Source organism: Trematomus bernacchii, unplaced genomic scaffold, assembly GCF_902827165.1.
Source record: "Trematomus bernacchii unplaced genomic scaffold, fTreBer1.1, whole genome shotgun sequence".
Taxonomy (NCBI): domain Eukaryota; kingdom Metazoa; phylum Chordata; class Actinopteri; order Perciformes; family Nototheniidae; genus Trematomus; species Trematomus bernacchii.
The window spans coordinates 2,574,009-2,589,706 of record NW_022987616.1 but is presented as its reverse complement, the minus strand read 5'-3'; the positions used below and the strand labels follow the sequence as shown (position 1 = coordinate 2,589,706).

General features: G+C 38.0%; 3 protein-coding genes and 1 long non-coding RNA gene across 7 annotated transcripts; 1 reads left to right on the top strand and 3 right to left on the bottom strand.

The window, feature by feature from the left end:
• Positions 1-343: 343 nt before the first annotated feature.
• On the top strand, positions 344-4,256 carry LOC117483948 (transmembrane protein 241). Of its 2 annotated transcripts, none has more exons than XM_034132301.1 (15): positions 344-548; positions 1,130-1,176; positions 1,515-1,592; positions 1,690-1,771; positions 1,935-1,985; positions 2,212-2,237; positions 2,332-2,383; positions 2,502-2,550; positions 2,701-2,746; positions 2,923-2,958; positions 3,038-3,072; positions 3,175-3,244; positions 3,682-3,775; positions 3,888-3,952; positions 4,034-4,256. In XM_034132301.1, the coding sequence occupies exons 1-15, from the start codon at positions 477-479 to the stop codon at positions 4,095-4,097; spliced, it is 867 nt and encodes a 288-aa protein (XP_033988192.1). In that variant the 5' UTR covers positions 344-476; the 3' UTR covers positions 4,098-4,256. The 2 variants fall into 2 exon arrangements, with proteins under 2 accessions (XP_033988192.1, XP_033988191.1); XM_034132300.1 differs by having other exon boundaries at positions 1,908-1,985.
• Positions 4,257-4,365: 109 nt separating this feature from the next.
• Positions 4,366-8,927, bottom strand: rbbp8 (retinoblastoma binding protein 8). The gene is made up of 16 exons (XM_034132299.1): positions 8,843-8,927; positions 8,666-8,757; positions 8,387-8,459; positions 7,957-8,138; positions 7,757-7,852; positions 7,180-7,253; positions 6,975-7,042; positions 6,543-6,804; positions 6,266-6,431; positions 6,051-6,139; positions 5,753-5,873; positions 5,476-5,622; positions 5,342-5,387; positions 5,168-5,255; positions 4,945-5,086; positions 4,366-4,760 (listed from the first exon to the last, which is right to left on the bottom strand). Exons 2-16 carry the CDS (start codon positions 8,709-8,711, stop codon positions 4,660-4,662), a joined length of 1,701 nt encoding a protein of 566 aa, XP_033988190.1. The 5' UTR covers positions 8,712-8,757; positions 8,843-8,927; the 3' UTR covers positions 4,366-4,659.
• Positions 8,928-9,087: 160 nt separating this feature from the next.
• Positions 9,088-9,854, bottom strand: LOC117483949. The gene is made up of 3 exons (XR_004556059.1): positions 9,735-9,854; positions 9,269-9,394; positions 9,088-9,130 (listed from the first exon to the last, which is right to left on the bottom strand). It is a non-coding gene; the product is annotated as an uncharacterized LOC117483949 (long non-coding RNA).
• Positions 9,855-10,414: 560 nt separating this feature from the next.
• On the bottom strand, positions 10,415-15,251 carry fam168b (family with sequence similarity 168 member B). 3 transcript variants are annotated; one of them, XM_034132295.1, is made up of 7 exons: positions 15,112-15,251; positions 13,454-13,552; positions 13,269-13,352; positions 12,961-13,103; positions 12,632-12,827; positions 12,074-12,198; positions 10,415-11,957 (listed from the first exon to the last, which is right to left on the bottom strand). In XM_034132295.1, exons 2-6 carry the CDS (start codon positions 13,536-13,538, stop codon positions 12,086-12,088), a joined length of 621 nt encoding a protein of 206 aa, XP_033988186.1. In that variant the 5' UTR covers positions 13,539-13,552; positions 15,112-15,251; the 3' UTR covers positions 10,415-11,957; positions 12,074-12,085. The 3 variants fall into 3 exon arrangements, with proteins under 3 accessions (XP_033988186.1, XP_033988187.1, XP_033988188.1); XM_034132296.1 differs by having other exon boundaries at positions 13,469-13,552; positions 15,112-15,250; XM_034132297.1 differs by having other exon boundaries at positions 13,484-13,552; positions 15,112-15,250.
• Positions 15,252-15,698: the final 447 nt, after the last annotated feature.

Here is a 15,698-nt window from a genome sequence, read left to right as displayed (position 1 = left end):
CAGAATTAATTAAACTAACTAAAATGAGCCTGATTTCAACATTCAATACATTCAATTATTTACCAGTCCTTTAAATGTATTAATGTAGGCAGTGGTATTTTAATGTATTAGACATACAACGTGGAGTCTGTTTGTCTTCCGTATTCATTAAATACTTTCTAATTGCAGATGACTGACATTTTACATTAAATATTGGTGTTTTTGTTTTCATACAAAATCATAAACAAAATGCCCTGCAGAAAATGATAAATAACTCCAGCATTAGATTAAGATGCGTGACGTTCATTTTACCAGTGAATGGTCTCTTCAAATATAGACGATCTTTGTCTCAAAACGTCTTGACGTGTCAACAGGGGCAGTGAGGGAAGTTTGCAGTCTTGACATTTTTTGTTTGAAAAGGGCTACCTGTTTTAAATGTAGTATTATTATTTTTTGTTGAGAATCATGTCCCTGCTGCAGTGTGTGTGCAGGTCAACATGCAGTGGAGGAAACACATTACTGGGCTCGCTTTTAGCATCGTTTTCGTTGTGTCATATTTCACGAACAAGGTGAGTGTAAGACGATGGCGTTAACTCCAAGTACATTATTTCGGCTCATAGTTCAAATAAAAACATCTATATGTCTTTTAACCATTATTTACAGGTACAATAGATACTTTTATTTCGCAAAAACAACTTGACAAGGCAATTAGTGTGCATATAACGTTACTACCCATGTAGATAATGTGAGTTAATCCTATGAAAATTGCAATAACCCTTGTCATGTAAGACCCTTCTCGAAAGTGCTGTCACTAATCATGCATGAACGTCACCGATTAAAAGCCACTAACTCAACTAACAACTTAACAAATTCTCAACTCTTATTTTGGTAGAAAACATTTGCAGGAAATGAAGTTGTAAAAATGACACGTTTTGGATGTAGAACATACCGAAACGAAGTGTGAATGCAACCATAGATAATATATTTACATTTAAGTTATACCATATATAATGTAGTATTATTGTGGAAACACTACATTTCGATGGAGGTTTGGGGGCAGTGTTGGAGCATCTCCTAGTTTCAGGATGATAACACATTGGTTTCTGTTAGAATAAGCCAATGACCTGAACTATATCACTCTTTTTTTCAGTTCGTCCTGTCAGTGTTAAAATTCACATATCCGACCTTATTTCAAGGGTGAGTAGAAGCTGAAGGTAAATACTTTCATGTGGAACCTCTTTGTGTTTTATCCTTTCATGGTCATTACAGGATCTGCAGGCACCTAATGACATTTAAAAAATACTGTATATTCAACACTTGGAATGGACTCAAATGTCAAATGTTGGCCTTTAAATTCAATCCAATTTTAGTCAGTTTAGAGTCAGACAAATAAATATACAGATCACAAATCTTAAAAATGTGTAATTACAAAAAAGCTTGATCTGCATCTCTTTTAAAATTGCTTGTTTGCATCCTATAAATACACATTTCACACCCTGAAAACCTTATAAACTTATACAAATGCATGTTTTCAGATGGCAGACATTTGTCGGGGCTCTCCTGCTTCTACTCTCTGGGAAGTTTGGATGGGTGGAAATGAGCCGCATTACCAGGTATTTTTATTAATGAATATTGTATGCCATATGATTTGTTTTCAGCGGCTGCCAATAACCACATGTATTAATAGGAGCTTAACATGTTGTGTTACAGATCAGCGGCTCTTTCCTGTCTTCCAGGCTCCCTCCTGTTTGTGGGAAACATTTATGCTGGTTCCAGGGCTTTATCACGCATTGTACGTCATATAACCTACAACCTTAGATAAAGTATATTTGTAACTACCTTCATTCTAAATATCCTAGTTAATATTTGCTTTACCATATACAGTTGAGATGCAGTATATCTGAAATCCTTGTCTTCTCTATACCCAGGACATTCCTTTTTTCTTCACTCTTCAGAATTCCTCCCATGTCGTCAGTTACATAATCCTGAAGGTTGTCCATAGAGAGGTGAGTGGCGTATGTGAATATATATCATTATGTGCTGTGGACTCCCTCCCTTTGTACTCCCCCATCCTATCGATTGGAGGAAAATGGAGCACAAAGGAGGCAGACCCACCACTGCTTTACGATCCTGGCCGCACACTATATTGTAAAAGCTAGAATGATTCAATATGCTTTGTTGCAACAGGGACAAAATTGAAAAAGCGATTAAAGACCTCTTTTCTATCAACAGAAGACACAATGGCTTAAATTTGTCAGGTTTGTGCAAAAATAACTAACATTAAACTCATAAATCCAAAAGATTCAATATTACCTTTGACATTTCTAAATATGCTTCTTTTTCTTTTTGTAGCATATGTTTCATGCTGCTGTCAGCCATCAACCTCCCGATGTATGACCCTCAGGTAATAATTCTTAATGTTCATATTATATATATGATATATAATATTGTCTGTTTTTAATTAAGAATACAATGGTCCTTTGCTATAAGAAATGACTTATGTTTATTTGCTAACTTTCCAGTTTGACATCAGTGGTTACCTGTGGGCTGTTGGTCATCTGCTCTGTGTGGGTAAGTCTAATATACAGAGATGCTTTACTGATAAGTGTAAGAGCTCAAGAGAAGAGCAGAAGCCCGAGGTTTGAGCCTTGAGGGACACCACCAATAATTGAAAAAACTTTAAAAATCAGTGGAGTGTAATAAACAAATCTAATCTTTCAGGTGGATACAGAGTGTTTCAAGTTCATTACAAATCCAGTAATTTGAGGTAAGTGGAAGCACAACAATATGTAACGGCAAACATATACATTTGAAAATGTGTTTCTTTTTTAACTCAAATGCAGTTTTCATCCTGAAGTTGTTAAACCACTCGTCTGACTGACATAAATGATCACTAACTTTAAAAAGTCACTGACAAATCTTTTTGTGATGTTTTCATTGCAGTGACCTCGAACAACAGTGCATTAACTACTTGTTTAGGTAAGAATATATATTTAGTTTGGGTACTAAGTCAGTTTAATTTCAAATGTAAACTCAACCTTTCCCCTTTTTAAAACAGTGTACTGCTTCTGGCCATCGCCGCTCACCCATCAGGTATGTATGACCCCGAGCAAGATAGAAGTTGCAAAAACCTATTGTATATATTTGTTTCCTAGCAGTCAAACATTATGAGTGTAATACTTATTCACTCTATAGGTGACCTCATGGGTGCCATGGAGTTTCCCTCACTTCAGTCCTACACATTTCACTGTGGCTGCTGTGCAAGGTGAGCACTTTCTGCCCACTTTTTTTTGTAAACACTTCTTACTGAATACAACTTCCTTAAATCATAGGTCATTAGAAACATCTGCTGAGCCAAAGTATCTTCTTTTTCTTTGTAGAGCAGCAAGTATAAATCATAGTGTCGAAACAGAACATGCTTTCAGTGCCAGTTGTCCTTTGACACAGAGCCTGGACGGTCAATGTAACCTTGTGGGATATCAAGTGCACAACAAGTTAACTATTTATAACATGTGGATGCCTACAGAGCCATTATTATAAGTAGATGTATGTTGGAAAGTCAAGGTCATTTTTAGACTTGATAAGTTTCATTTCATTTTTCTAGAAGGCATGACATTTTTTTTTGTTATTGTTTATTTGTAGTTTAAGGAACACTTTTATTTTATTGATGTTTTCAGAATAATGAATCCTTTTATTTCACAGTGCACTGCTGGGGTTTTTGTTGTTGCTGGCCACAGTGAAACTAAAGAGTGGGTTGACCCTTGAGCACTTTGAGGTCTGGATATTTCTGTCTAAGGTGATTATAAAATACATTTTACTTCACAGAAGCAGCATCATAATGAACACAATCAGAACACTGAGTGAATCACATTTTTTGAATTGCTTAAGAAGAAACTCTTTCCCTCCAGATCACCGCCATGTCCCTGTCCCCTTTTGTTTTCAACATGGACATTAACACTCCATCTCTTATTTGGTAAGCACGTCTCCTGCCTAATTTAAATACTGAAATGTGTTGGGTTATAATCATTCCTCTAATTAGTTGTTTTGTTCACAGTGTGATCACCAGTCATGTTGGAGAGGCCCTGCTGGTGTATTCCCAGAGAGACTCTCAGATGTGATAAATAAGAACATTTCAGCTGCGGCCAAAGACATTGTTTTCTATCAAAATGAAACTTATTTTTGTAACTTCTCTATGCACTGACAATCTGCTCACCAAATCAAATATCTTTATATATATATATATATATATATATATATATATATATATATATAGTGCCTTCTCCGTGCTCTTACTTTGCAAAACATTCCTATTAACACAAATTGGAACGGCAGCATTTGCTGAATCAAAATGGATTACTTGGAATAACTTGGCACATTTGACCTCACTCCAGATATAGTCATTTTTATTTATCCAAACGTACCCAAAACATACTCAGTCACTATCTTAAGAACCTCCAATACACATAAGCCACTCAAACAGTCTATACATATAGAAAACACTTGCGACAAAGAATTTAAATAGAAAAAGAAAAGATGACAAGGTGTCAACTTTCTTAATAAGATCACTGTATAAAACAGATCCATTGTACCCTTAGCTCAATTTGTATACAGTAATGAGCCTTTTCTGAAAATTGAACAATTGAAAGAGTTATTTTAGGGAGGCAAACATACTTTTGTTGTTTAGCTTTCTTCCTGGTTTTGCTTTAGGGGGGAGAATAAAGCATTGTAGGGTTGTCTTCTCCGAGTACGAGCCTGGGGATTCTTGTCTTCCTTTATATAACCTATGAGGAAATGATTTGTCTTAGATATGTATTTTTATGCATAATCATGGGATTTTGTACCAATGAAGACATTGTGAAAAATGACAATGTATGACCCCTGCAGGGAAAGTGTTAAATGTCCTGCTATCCTTAACACTTTCTGTTAAATGGAGGGTTTAACTAAACAGGTAAAGAGTGAAATTACCTCGATCAATGCAGGTTTGAGTTGATGGGAATCCGACTTCCCAGAAGTTTTCAGGAGTACAAGGAGGAATGTACAGAAAGCGGTGTCTCGAGCATGCTGATAACTTTTTTTCCTTTTCATCCTCTGGGAGATGGGCGTAATACTGTTGGACATAAACATCTTTAACAAAGGAGCAGTGATAAAACATGTCATTGTTACTCAGCTTGGTGATCAAAACACTTACAACGTCACATTCCTTGCAGGTAGTGCCCTTCAGTTTTCTTCTCTCGTCTTTCTTGCGGACCACAGCCATGTGTGCAAACGCTGGACCTCTTAAAAATATCAAATAAAGATTGTTGGAAATAAAAAATGAATTCTCCTACATTGAAGACTGTAAGTCTAGCACAGAGTTTCTTACCGTGCTTTACGCCTGCTTATTTGGCTCATAGTGTTTTCATGAGGATCTTGGAGAGTAAAACAAGGACAGGAACACAAGTTACATTTAGGATCTGATAATCAATATTGAACCGTTTTTAAAATATGAAATCCTACCATCATCCTCCTCCTCTTCTCCTTCTTCTTCATCCTCTTCATCATCACCACCACAGGGCTGGCTCCGGCCTAAGCGAGAGTTGTACTCCCCGCAAGCTGTGGTGTCAAACATCATATCCAAACTGTCATTTGCCTTCTCTCCTAGTCCTGGAAAAAGAGACTGACATGTTATTTAATTGTCATTACAGCCCATTTGATTGTTAAATCCTGTAGATAAGCTGTCAATCAAAACATTGGTTGGTAAGCAATGATTATAAAAGCTACGGTTTGTATTCACCAGACACACTGTCTCTTCTGTCCTGAGCATTTTCTCCCCGCCCCAGGAGAAGGCTGTGACTGACCCAAGTGCGGTCAGTATCGACCAAATCTGCAGGACACTCTTCCTCCTCTTCCTTTGGCTAAAATATAAGATGCAGATAAGCAGAGAGACACCATTTAACTAATATATCCATCTGAATGTTACAATGATTTCCTATTGAACGTTTTCCCTCTTAGAATGTTTATAAGAGGACGAAAAGTCATGACATACAGTGTACTGATCACAGAATGTTGTAGCAAACAGTGGTCACAGGTACCTCATCTCCTCTCCACTCACTGTCATACATGGACCGGGTGAGAGCAGGGTCCATGCTCCACATGGGCTCCACTTTAATCTTCCTTTCCCCTGTGAGAGCAGAAACAGATCGAGCTCACATTGAATACAAGTGATTATAAAGAAATACCTGAAATTATACAAAAAGAAAATTATGAAATGCAAACTGAACACTGCCAGAAACAGGACAGAACTCACCATCTTTTCCTTCAGGTCGGTTATGTGAGGCCTTCAGATCCTGCTGAGGTTTTCCATTCCTTCTAACACTGTCCTTGTTTGCTTCTCCTTTAGCATCTGGCTTCTTGAAAACAGGACTCAAACAGGAAACATTTGGCTTTTGGTTGAAAGTCCCATTTTGTCCTGACTGAAAGAAAGAAAATCACATGACATTTAAAAACCACATGGAGGAAATGTTTAATCCTACTTATCCCAACACACACATACATACATACAAGCCTTTGGACATCTCTCTAACCTTGCTGTCGCGCAGCCCCTGCTTAAAGCTTTGATTGCTCAAAGGCGTGGAAGTTAGTTTGCCTCCATTCTGTTTGTCGGCCCCTTCCTGGTTTCCTTGTTGGTCTTTCTCTTGCAGAACACTTTCCTCCTTTTTCCGTTTTGCTTTGTTAACGGAGCCTTCCTCTGAAAACCTTTTGACACATGGGAGAAGCGACGGAGACCTTTCTGACGTGGAGTCTGGACTGTGGAGCAGCGTGGAAGAAGGGGCGGAGCGGTAAGTTCTTAAGGCAGGAAAACAAATATGTTTGTGTTATAATAATGTGTTATAAGATAATTGACAGGTTGGACAGTGTTTTTTTTTACAAGCCAAAGTTGCAAAAGTCAGAACTAACAAGTTATGATTTTGATGGGATAGTTGGCCAATTTGCTGTAATATCTGTTGTCCTCTTACTTTAAATGAACGGCATACTTCCGGGGACATTTTGAGCTGCTTTGCTGGCCTTCAGTCGTCTGGTTTTTCTGAGAAAAAGGAAAGAAATGGGATGTTATTAATAAGCTGTATTGGTATTGAATAAAATAGAATGATTCACTTACAAAGGGCATATTCTGGGAAGTCTCTTTGACAAAGACTATTCACCAGTATGAAGCCTACCTACCATGCGAGGCTTGTGAACTAGTTCAAGGCCGCAGGTTTCTGCTATAGCGTCTTCCAGATTTACATTCACATCATCTGAAAAAAAGACCCAACAACACCTTTACAAATCTCAGAATAGATCTTCAACTTTGGAACCTAAATTGTTATTTTTTAAACTTAAAATTAAAGAAATGCTACCAGACAAGAACATAAAAAGCAAAAGTATTATCATGTGTACCATCTCTGCAAATATATGATGCCTCATTTCAAACAGATAACTATGCAAGAGGTGGTTTATATTATACTTTTCAGTTCTCATTAATTCCTCCGTGTAAAGAGGACCGAATTGAGACTTTGCAATCAAATGAACAGCAATGCCTCTCTCTGTGCAGCCCGTCGGGTGAATCACGCTGATGTGATGGGTGTGTTTGCGTAGACAATGTTGCCACGTGCTAATCTACGACTTCAAGTAAGAGATATTTTCTAATGGGAGGAAATAAATAGGGTTTCAATTCTTGTTCTCTTAGAAAACCAAAAGTAGTCCTTCTGTATGATATTTCTTATTTTAATTTTCTTTTTTAAATTGGATAGAGCCATACTTGATATTTCTGTTGTGTCCAGTTCACATGTGTTGGGTACAAGAACTTGTGCTCTTCCAGGATTCGTCACAGCATCAACATGCTCCTTATCCAGTGCTTTAAAAAAGAAAACACATTAGAAGATGTGGGGCCTTCAGACAGGAGATTTAGATTAAAGGGGCATTAGACATGTTGAAAGTAACTTCAAAAGGCAGACTGACCGCTGAAGAGAGAGTTGTTAGCCTTTGGTAGAGGCATCTCTGCATAGCGGACATGCTTAATTCTGTCGATATTCTTTCGTTTCTTCAGCTTATTTGCTACAGGCAGCGAGCTTGCCATAATAGGTGAGTCTGGGATGACGTCTTCTTCTTGTTCTGGGGAGTTAACTTGCTCCGGCGCTGAGCTGTTAAAAAAACAACACCTGCAATGTTTAACTGGGAACTGAAACTTTATTGTAAATGCTTTATCTGCTTCAAAACTCAGTTCACCTGGCTCAATCAAAGCAGAAGTGGAACCAGTATGATCAAATTACCTACAGTATGTATAGTTATCTTGGGTAGCTGATAAAAGAACATTTCATTTATTTTAACACTGACTATGTCAAAGAGAACATGTTGACAAAACATGACTGTAACATAATAATGAGCTTACCAAGAAATCTTTAATTTTTGCAGTTCAGCATGTTGTTTTCTGTTTTCATCCTCGAGGCTGTTTCTTTCATTCTCTGGTGAAAAGCAGAACTCCAAGGTGTTACACAGATGCTACCTCACTATTAAAAATAGTATGCTCTTTGCCAGGCAACTAGCAATATGCTGTGGTACACTGGTACAGTCGAAATACATTCCAGACCTCCTGAAGACACAGATCCCTACTTTAAAACAGTAGGTTTTTCTATCTGACTGGAATAATAGGAATCATTATTTAACTCACTCAGTTTGGCGATGAGTCGTAAATTCTGATCCTGGTTATTTTTCATGTCCTCCTTTAAGATGGCACAACGATCACACCCTCCTTCACGGAGCCTGTAAATCGTTTTGTTTTTTTTAAGTTCCTGGTCTTTGTTTCAAACAGTTTTGAATAAAGGTTACCTGTTGTGGGGGAAGTTACCTTTCCTCCAGGAGGATGATGGCATCCTGGAGGGTTTTGTTGTGCTCCTTTAGCTGCTGGGTGCGACTGTGAAACACCTCAAGTCTCTGAGCATCTCTGAAGAAAAAACAAAAGCAATGACAGTTAGCTTCTGAAGACAGGACTGTATTTAAAGCGACCAGTCTCACATGATGGTTTAAAGCCAGGGTTAAAACTACTGATGTTATTTTCATCCTCATTATTAGTTAATTAGTTGTTATACTCACAAATAGTGCTCCTTTTTCAACTTGGTCACTTTTGCCTCAAGTTCTAAAAACAGCAAAAAATGCAATGTTGAAGAGTGTGACACAAGAAATAAACTTTGAAAGATGTAACTTTAGTATCTGTCTTTATAGTTACCTACAGGGATGATAGAGGCAACACTTAACATAATGGCTGAATAGTTACCTTGTAATGCATTCTGTTGGCACTCTCTGAGCTGCCTCCATAAGTCTTCAAAGAGGTCAGCTGATGTCCCGCTGCTCTGTCCTGAGCTGCTCATCCTCCATTCACTGCTAAAGCACACCCTACTACCTGAAAAGAAATATCTTTATCTAGTATTCTATATTAATTTATGTTTCAATGTGCAAACATGTTGGTCTCTCTGTGTTAAACACTAAGTAACTTTACTACTGTATACTCGATAGCATCTTGTTTCCTTGAGTGACAATACATGGAGAGCATTACAAATAGTTGGTTACAAAGCATAGGTGGTAACGTCAACTTAAAGTTAGCTAAAAGGTTAGCTTAAATCCACATGTATACTTGTCACTCGCTATTATTATATTTTACAACAGAAAACCCATTACTAGCCTTGAAGTTAAACATACCACACAACACGAAACACTGCCACATTTAAATGAACAAAACTTACATGAGTCCAATGAACACGTATCTGTTTATAGGGGACTACACTTTGAGGCTAACTCGTTACATTTACGTTATGTTGTGCAGTACTCTCATGTTTGCAACACCAAAACAAATCCCAAATCGCGCGCCGCATTGCATGCTGGGAAGTCTTCTTCTCCTTTCTTTTTCTTCTTTTACTGATCTGGAATATTTGGCGCCCCCTGCCGTTCAAATCGGTTTAAACCACTAATACTAGTACTAATACTACTATCGATAGCTCAAACAATGAGCACTTGTATGGGTTTTTTTATATGTAGGAACCCCGTAATAAACATATATATTTTAATTATTGTTGTATATGTAAATGAATGTTAACAGTATGTGCATCTTATTCTTTAATAGCTGTTGTAATGTACAGTAGAGCATTGAGGGCGTTTGTCTGTGGTTGTCGAGAAGCATTACTCCACCCTCATTCTAATTGGCTGCCCCAGCTGTATAAGCAACATTTGCTGTGTTCTTTTAACAGCTAATATCATATGTCACCTGTAGCCTATAGTTTGAAGAAAAAGGTTGTGTTATTACTACCGTGTAAACATTTATTTTTATTCACAACCTTTTTTGGGTAACTCTTACCACTATACAGTATATCTGCCAGCAAGGTACTTTTTAGGACCAAGAAGTGAATGACACAAAAGGAAACAAAGATTATTCTTATATTTGTTTTATTTTTGGTCTTTCTTTATAATACAAAACAAGAACCAAAATCACAAAAATAACATTTACAAAACAGATTATTTAACCGAGGTGACTGAGGCAACATATAAAAGCATGTCTGAAACAGTGATATTGGTGGTTAGCCTGAAACCTTGAGGTAAAACAGCGAGCAATGTAAAAGGTCAGATATCTTTACTGTTTTGAATTAGTGCCTTCAGTAGTGCTAATCACAAATGAAGTTTAACAAGATAATTTTTTTTCTTACATGTCCACAGTTAGCAGTGATTTTATGTAGTGCTTTAGACCTACCTAAGAACAAATTGAGTATTGTGAGATGTAGGTCGAATATTCTAGGCGCGTTGCAATATATGGCACCATTTTTAATGGTTTCTATTTTAACACACACACACACACACACACACACACACACACACACACACACAACACACACACACACACACACACACACACACACACACACAACACACACACACACACACACACACACACACAACCACACACACACACACACACACACACACACACACACACACACACACACACACACACACCACACACATACACATGGGTGCAAATGATTTCTAACAACTTCCTCTACTTGTTCCTCACAAAAAGAGTGTTTCTGGCTAAAATAAGTGAATAATTGTAAAAGTATCACCCCAAAAAAAAGGAAGAAAAGCTGCTTGACACTTTTGGAAAGTTGATACTCCTGGATATAGCAGGAAAAATAAAATACTCAGAATGGTTGAGTTTTTGACTGATGGCCATTGCGACACTTAAAAAGTCCTATCTTTTCCTAAAATACAAAAATGGTAAGACAAAATGCTTGAACTGCATGACAGAGAAATAATAAAAACCTAGCCGTACTTACCAAAACACATAGCAGTGAAAATAGTACAGTTTGGTCTGCACTTCTTTGTGCAGGTATGTTTTTGCATGAATACACGTTTCTTTCATTCTTTCACATGTAATAAATGGTCACTGGTGATTCAGCATTGCAGATTATTACTTTTTTTTAGTTCCTTTGGATGTGCCTTTTGTTGATTTTGCATCTGTCACAGCAGGTAGATTGCGCTAGCATTACTTCATATATCTATGTATACACATGCATTCAACATCATATATATCCCCCAAATTGAAAGAAACACAAAAACTATTCCAAACTCCCTTTTTACCACTTAAGATTTTTTTAAGCTAAAAAACCCTGCATGACAGTCCACAAAAAAGTTTGCATGGAGGCATTGCTGTTGGATGTGAGATATGCAGCAGGTTGAAGAGGTGCTGGCGCTGGGGTTTGACATGGAATGCAGCCTTATTCCATTGAGAGGGGTCATGGGGATGGGCCTATTCTGCACCCCCGACTATCCAAATGGGCCTCTTTCTATGTATTTGGGTTTAGATTCACATTATGCTGGAAGAAGAGTAACTGGTTGCAGACACTGGCAGAGCAGGTCTAAACCAATTGCAAAAAACACTGGCGTAGAGTGTGAATGCATATCTACTGTCTTCTAACCTGCGAAGAGAACAAAATGCAGAAATACTTTATATGTGTGTTTTCTGGAAAGGTTTCAGAGAGCAGAATGTAAAGCCAGAAAGGTAACATGTTAAATATTAATGGCATGTACTCACGCTTCTCTCTCTTCACCATTGTGGGGGCACATAGCTGTAGCTAGGTGTGCCCGGGGGCCGATATGTGGGCATCGTGACTTGGTGAGGGTTAACAGACGCTGGTGATTGAGTCGTCAACAAAGTTCCTGAGAAGCAAAGTGACCACGGAATGAAAACAGGTCTTATACAATAATAAAATATACATTTTCACAACGAAGAATGGGACCAAATTTACTGAAGGTGTAAATATTGGTGTAAAACTTGAAATTTATGATTTAATCACAAGGAGGTATAACTTCAAATGTAGCATCTTTACAAAATATTGTTACTGCTAAATTATACGTTTGAAACGGAATAGAGTTTTTATTTTTATTTTAAATCAATCCTTTCCGGTGTACGAGCTAAAAACGGTTTATTTTATGCAAACCAGCTGTAGGTTTTTTTTTTTTTCAAACGTTATGAACTAAATGTTGACATAATGCTGATCAAGTGTGACCCATATTGGTAAAACTCTGTTTGCTGGTCCAGTCAGGTGTTTGGAAAATGTTTACACCAACCAACCCTTTAATCGATGCTCACCAGCTGACATGGCCATGGTGGTGCCGGCTACCATCCCCATGGCAACGCTGTTGTGGCGTTGAGGATGCATTTGGGGGGTATACATGGCTGCATGCATCCCATTCGGCTGGACCACTGTAGTGTGATGGATAACATGAGGCGGGGCAGCATACAGGGGCTGTGTGTAATAAGCGCCTTGTTGTTGTGAAGGTATTAGCTGGAAGACAAAAAACATGTTACATTCAAAAGTTCCAAACAAACAGGAGTTTAAATACATTTAAACCAGACAGAAAATACATTGAAGCAGCAATATCACCATAACCGAGAGCTAAATGTAAACACACACTGACCTGTGCATAGGGGTTCTGTTGGGGGTAGGTGCTCCTGACCGGGTACATAGCAGCTTGGTATGGGTTGGGTGAGGAGGAGTAAGGTGGGACAGTCCCATTGTTGGGAGAGCAGGACATTTTGAAAGGAGTGCCTGGAGCATAGCCTGGGTGGGAGGAAGACATTTAAGTTACTGATGATAATTCAATGTAGTGTCACTTACAGTAAGTGGGTGTGACCTACATACAACACGATCAAATCCTTGCTCTAGCACTGACTTGTCAAATCTCCATTAGCTTATGTCATACACGCAGTAATAACATGTTCTTACCGCTGGGGAAGGCTGGGTTTCCTCCTGCATAGATATTGGGATTGTATGGAGGAGCTGCTGTTGCATAGCCAACAGGGAATCCAGCTACCATAACCAAAAAGAGATCAGAAAGTCAATCATTGAAAATGTTCTTGATTCCTGGATATTTTTGTGAAGTGAAGATGTTTGTTTAAAAAATTACACACAGCAAATGAAATTACCTGGGTATGCCATACCCTTAGTATTGGTAAATGGGACCCCTGCTGCTGCAGGGTTGTAAACCGGATTCATAATGGACACAGATGCTGCAATAAAAGAAGCATAGAACATGATTTTCAGAGATAGACAAAAAATAACACAAAAATAAAAGGAAAGATCATCTGGGTAAATATAGCACAGATGCATGAATCAGGTAAAGCTGTTCACCATCAAGGCTGTTCAAAAAGCATCACAGTTTAATCTGTAGGTTAAACAGATCAAGCAAAGGCATGCTGAAATGTTGACATTCCCCTGATGCTGCTGGTGCCAAGTGGCTCGTCCATATGCCAACACTTAGCACAGACAAGTCATGACATTTTAGGGACTGCAATGGTTAAATAAATGATAATGTGTGTATGGATATGATATTATCTGGTGAAGAGAACAGTGAGGACTGCTGGTGCATTGATAATGTGATATGACCTTCACAGGTCATAGTGACACAAAATATGTCTTTATCTATTATGTCTCAAAACATTTCCAGCACATAAAAAGCTTGGCATTATTGTTTTCTGTCACTGTTATTTATCTGTAATGTTGTACAACGGCCTAAACAGAACATCTTAAATATACCTCCTATAATACACATTTTGTTACATGTAGTAAAACACAATCCTATACATGTATTCATTAAAATGTCAAATTTGCGTAGCAGAAGTTTTAAAACGTCCATTACCAGAGGAAGCCCTGACTTCACATGATGCTCATTAGTTAAAAAAAGAAAAGCACTCAGTGTTGCCCTCTAGTGGTGATCCCAATAACATTACATCACTTTGCAAGTCTGCTGATCCAAGGACAATTCCATCAGTGAAGAACGCACTACGTTAATACTTCATTTCATTTAATATGAAGGTAAAACTAAAACCATGACACAACCATTTAGACAGAGAACAATATTTGCACAGTCAATGAGAGGTTACTACAAACTCGAATCTATTTTAAAGTCAGAGTTTTTTTTATGGAAACCGCAAGGATAAATATAACCTCATAGTGTACAACAATCTCTATCATCCTATCTACAAATTGAAAAGACATGCAAAACTGTGACCAGGAAAATGTCAGCTATAAAGATCGTGGTGTTCTTTCCTACCACCAAAACCAATGAGCGAGTGTGACGCAATACTAAATTGATATGTATTTTTCTTATTTTTTACAAAATGCTGATTGGTTATAAGAACGATGTTCCTTCCAGTAGGCATTGCTAATAAAGATGTGTTTGTGTTTTTTCATGTGATGTTAGATGCATTGCCTGCAAAAATAAAGATGGCAACCTTTAAGTAGAAGAATTTCGAAAGGTGAACGTAGCGGGGCTTTGTTATCATTAGCTAGCTCGGCTCACAAGCCTTATTAGCGGCACGACCCGCCGTTAGCCACGCATGTTAACCATTGCAGGTTGGTCATGGTGTATAGCCTGACCTGCTAATCACCTGTCTGACCGCAGAAAAACATCGGACTGTCCCCGGACAGCAGCCAGATGGGGCAGCTTGTCAACAGGCCGCATAGCACAGGAGGCAGGCAGCCCGACAGCTGTGCTCTGCAGTAATTCCTGTCCCAACACTACAGAAAACACATATTCTTATCCAGTTAAAAACCAACAATAACTTACTGTTAACTGCTCTGAACGTATGGTGGTTTTTTCCTTCGGTCTTCTGGTGTAAAATGTGAAATTTTACGCTAGCTGGTGTTTTGCTCCCAGATGCTTTACTGAACTCTTTTGAGCATACGCGTCACTTCCGTGTAGTGTCACGTGGTATGTGAAAATCTCTTGAATATAAAACACATTTGCTTTATCAGTTCAATTGTGTTCTTATTGCAATGTGTATTTGTTTTCGTCTCTATGCAATAATGTGTTTTTTCCCCAAATGTTCCTCAATGCAAGCACAATCTCTAACAGGGTTAATTATCAAAAATAAAATGACGTAACCGGCCACAGATACAATTTGCAAAGCAATGCGGTTCATATTTAATATGGTACCTTTACGCAGTTGTTGTGTTCGACACAGTCGCAATACGTTGTTCTTGCAATAATATAATGTACAATAAACATAACTGCAACATTGTTGCAATTCTCCGCGAGCTTATTATTGTGTCTACTCAATGGTCCTTGAAGACACATACAATATATTTTATTTTGTGAAATTATTCCCTTTATCTGATAACTCCTAAATACCTGATCTGACGATTTCCCTTAAC

Excerpts from the sequence above, each read along its gene's own strand:
- fam168b (XM_034132295.1), bottom strand. The coding sequence starts at position 13,538 with ATGAATCCGGTTTACAACCCTGCAGCAGCAGGGGTCCCATTTACCAAT. Across the intron at positions 13,353-13,453 it reads CCCAGGTAATTTCATTTGCT|CTGGATTCCCTGTTGGCTAT; the intron begins GTGTGTAATTTT and ends TGGTTATGGTAG. Across the intron at positions 12,199-12,631 it reads CACCATGGCCATGTCAGCTG|GAACTTTGTTGACGACTCAA; the intron begins GTGAGCATCGAT and ends TTTGCTTCTCAG.
- rbbp8 (XM_034132299.1), bottom strand. The coding sequence starts at position 8,711 with ATGAAAAATAACCAGGATCAGAATTTACGACTCATCGCCAAACTGA. Across the intron at positions 6,432-6,542 it reads AGGGGCTGCGCGACAGCAAG|TCAGGACAAAATGGGACTTT; the intron begins GTTAGAGAGATG and ends TCTTTCTTTCAG. Across the intron at positions 6,140-6,265 it reads CCGACCTGAAGGAAAAGATG|GGGAAAGGAAGATTAAAGTG; the intron begins GTGAGTTCTGTC and ends CTGCTCTCACAG.
- LOC117483948 (XM_034132300.1), top strand. The coding sequence starts at position 477 with ATGCAGTGGAGGAAACACATTACTGGGCTCGCTTTTAGCATCGTTTTC. Across the intron at positions 549-1,129 it reads TGTCATATTTCACGAACAAG|TTCGTCCTGTCAGTGTTAAA; the intron begins GTGAGTGTAAGA and ends TCTTTTTTTCAG. Across the intron at positions 3,073-3,174 it reads CATCGCCGCTCACCCATCAG|GTGACCTCATGGGTGCCATG; the intron begins GTATGTATGACC and ends TTCACTCTATAG.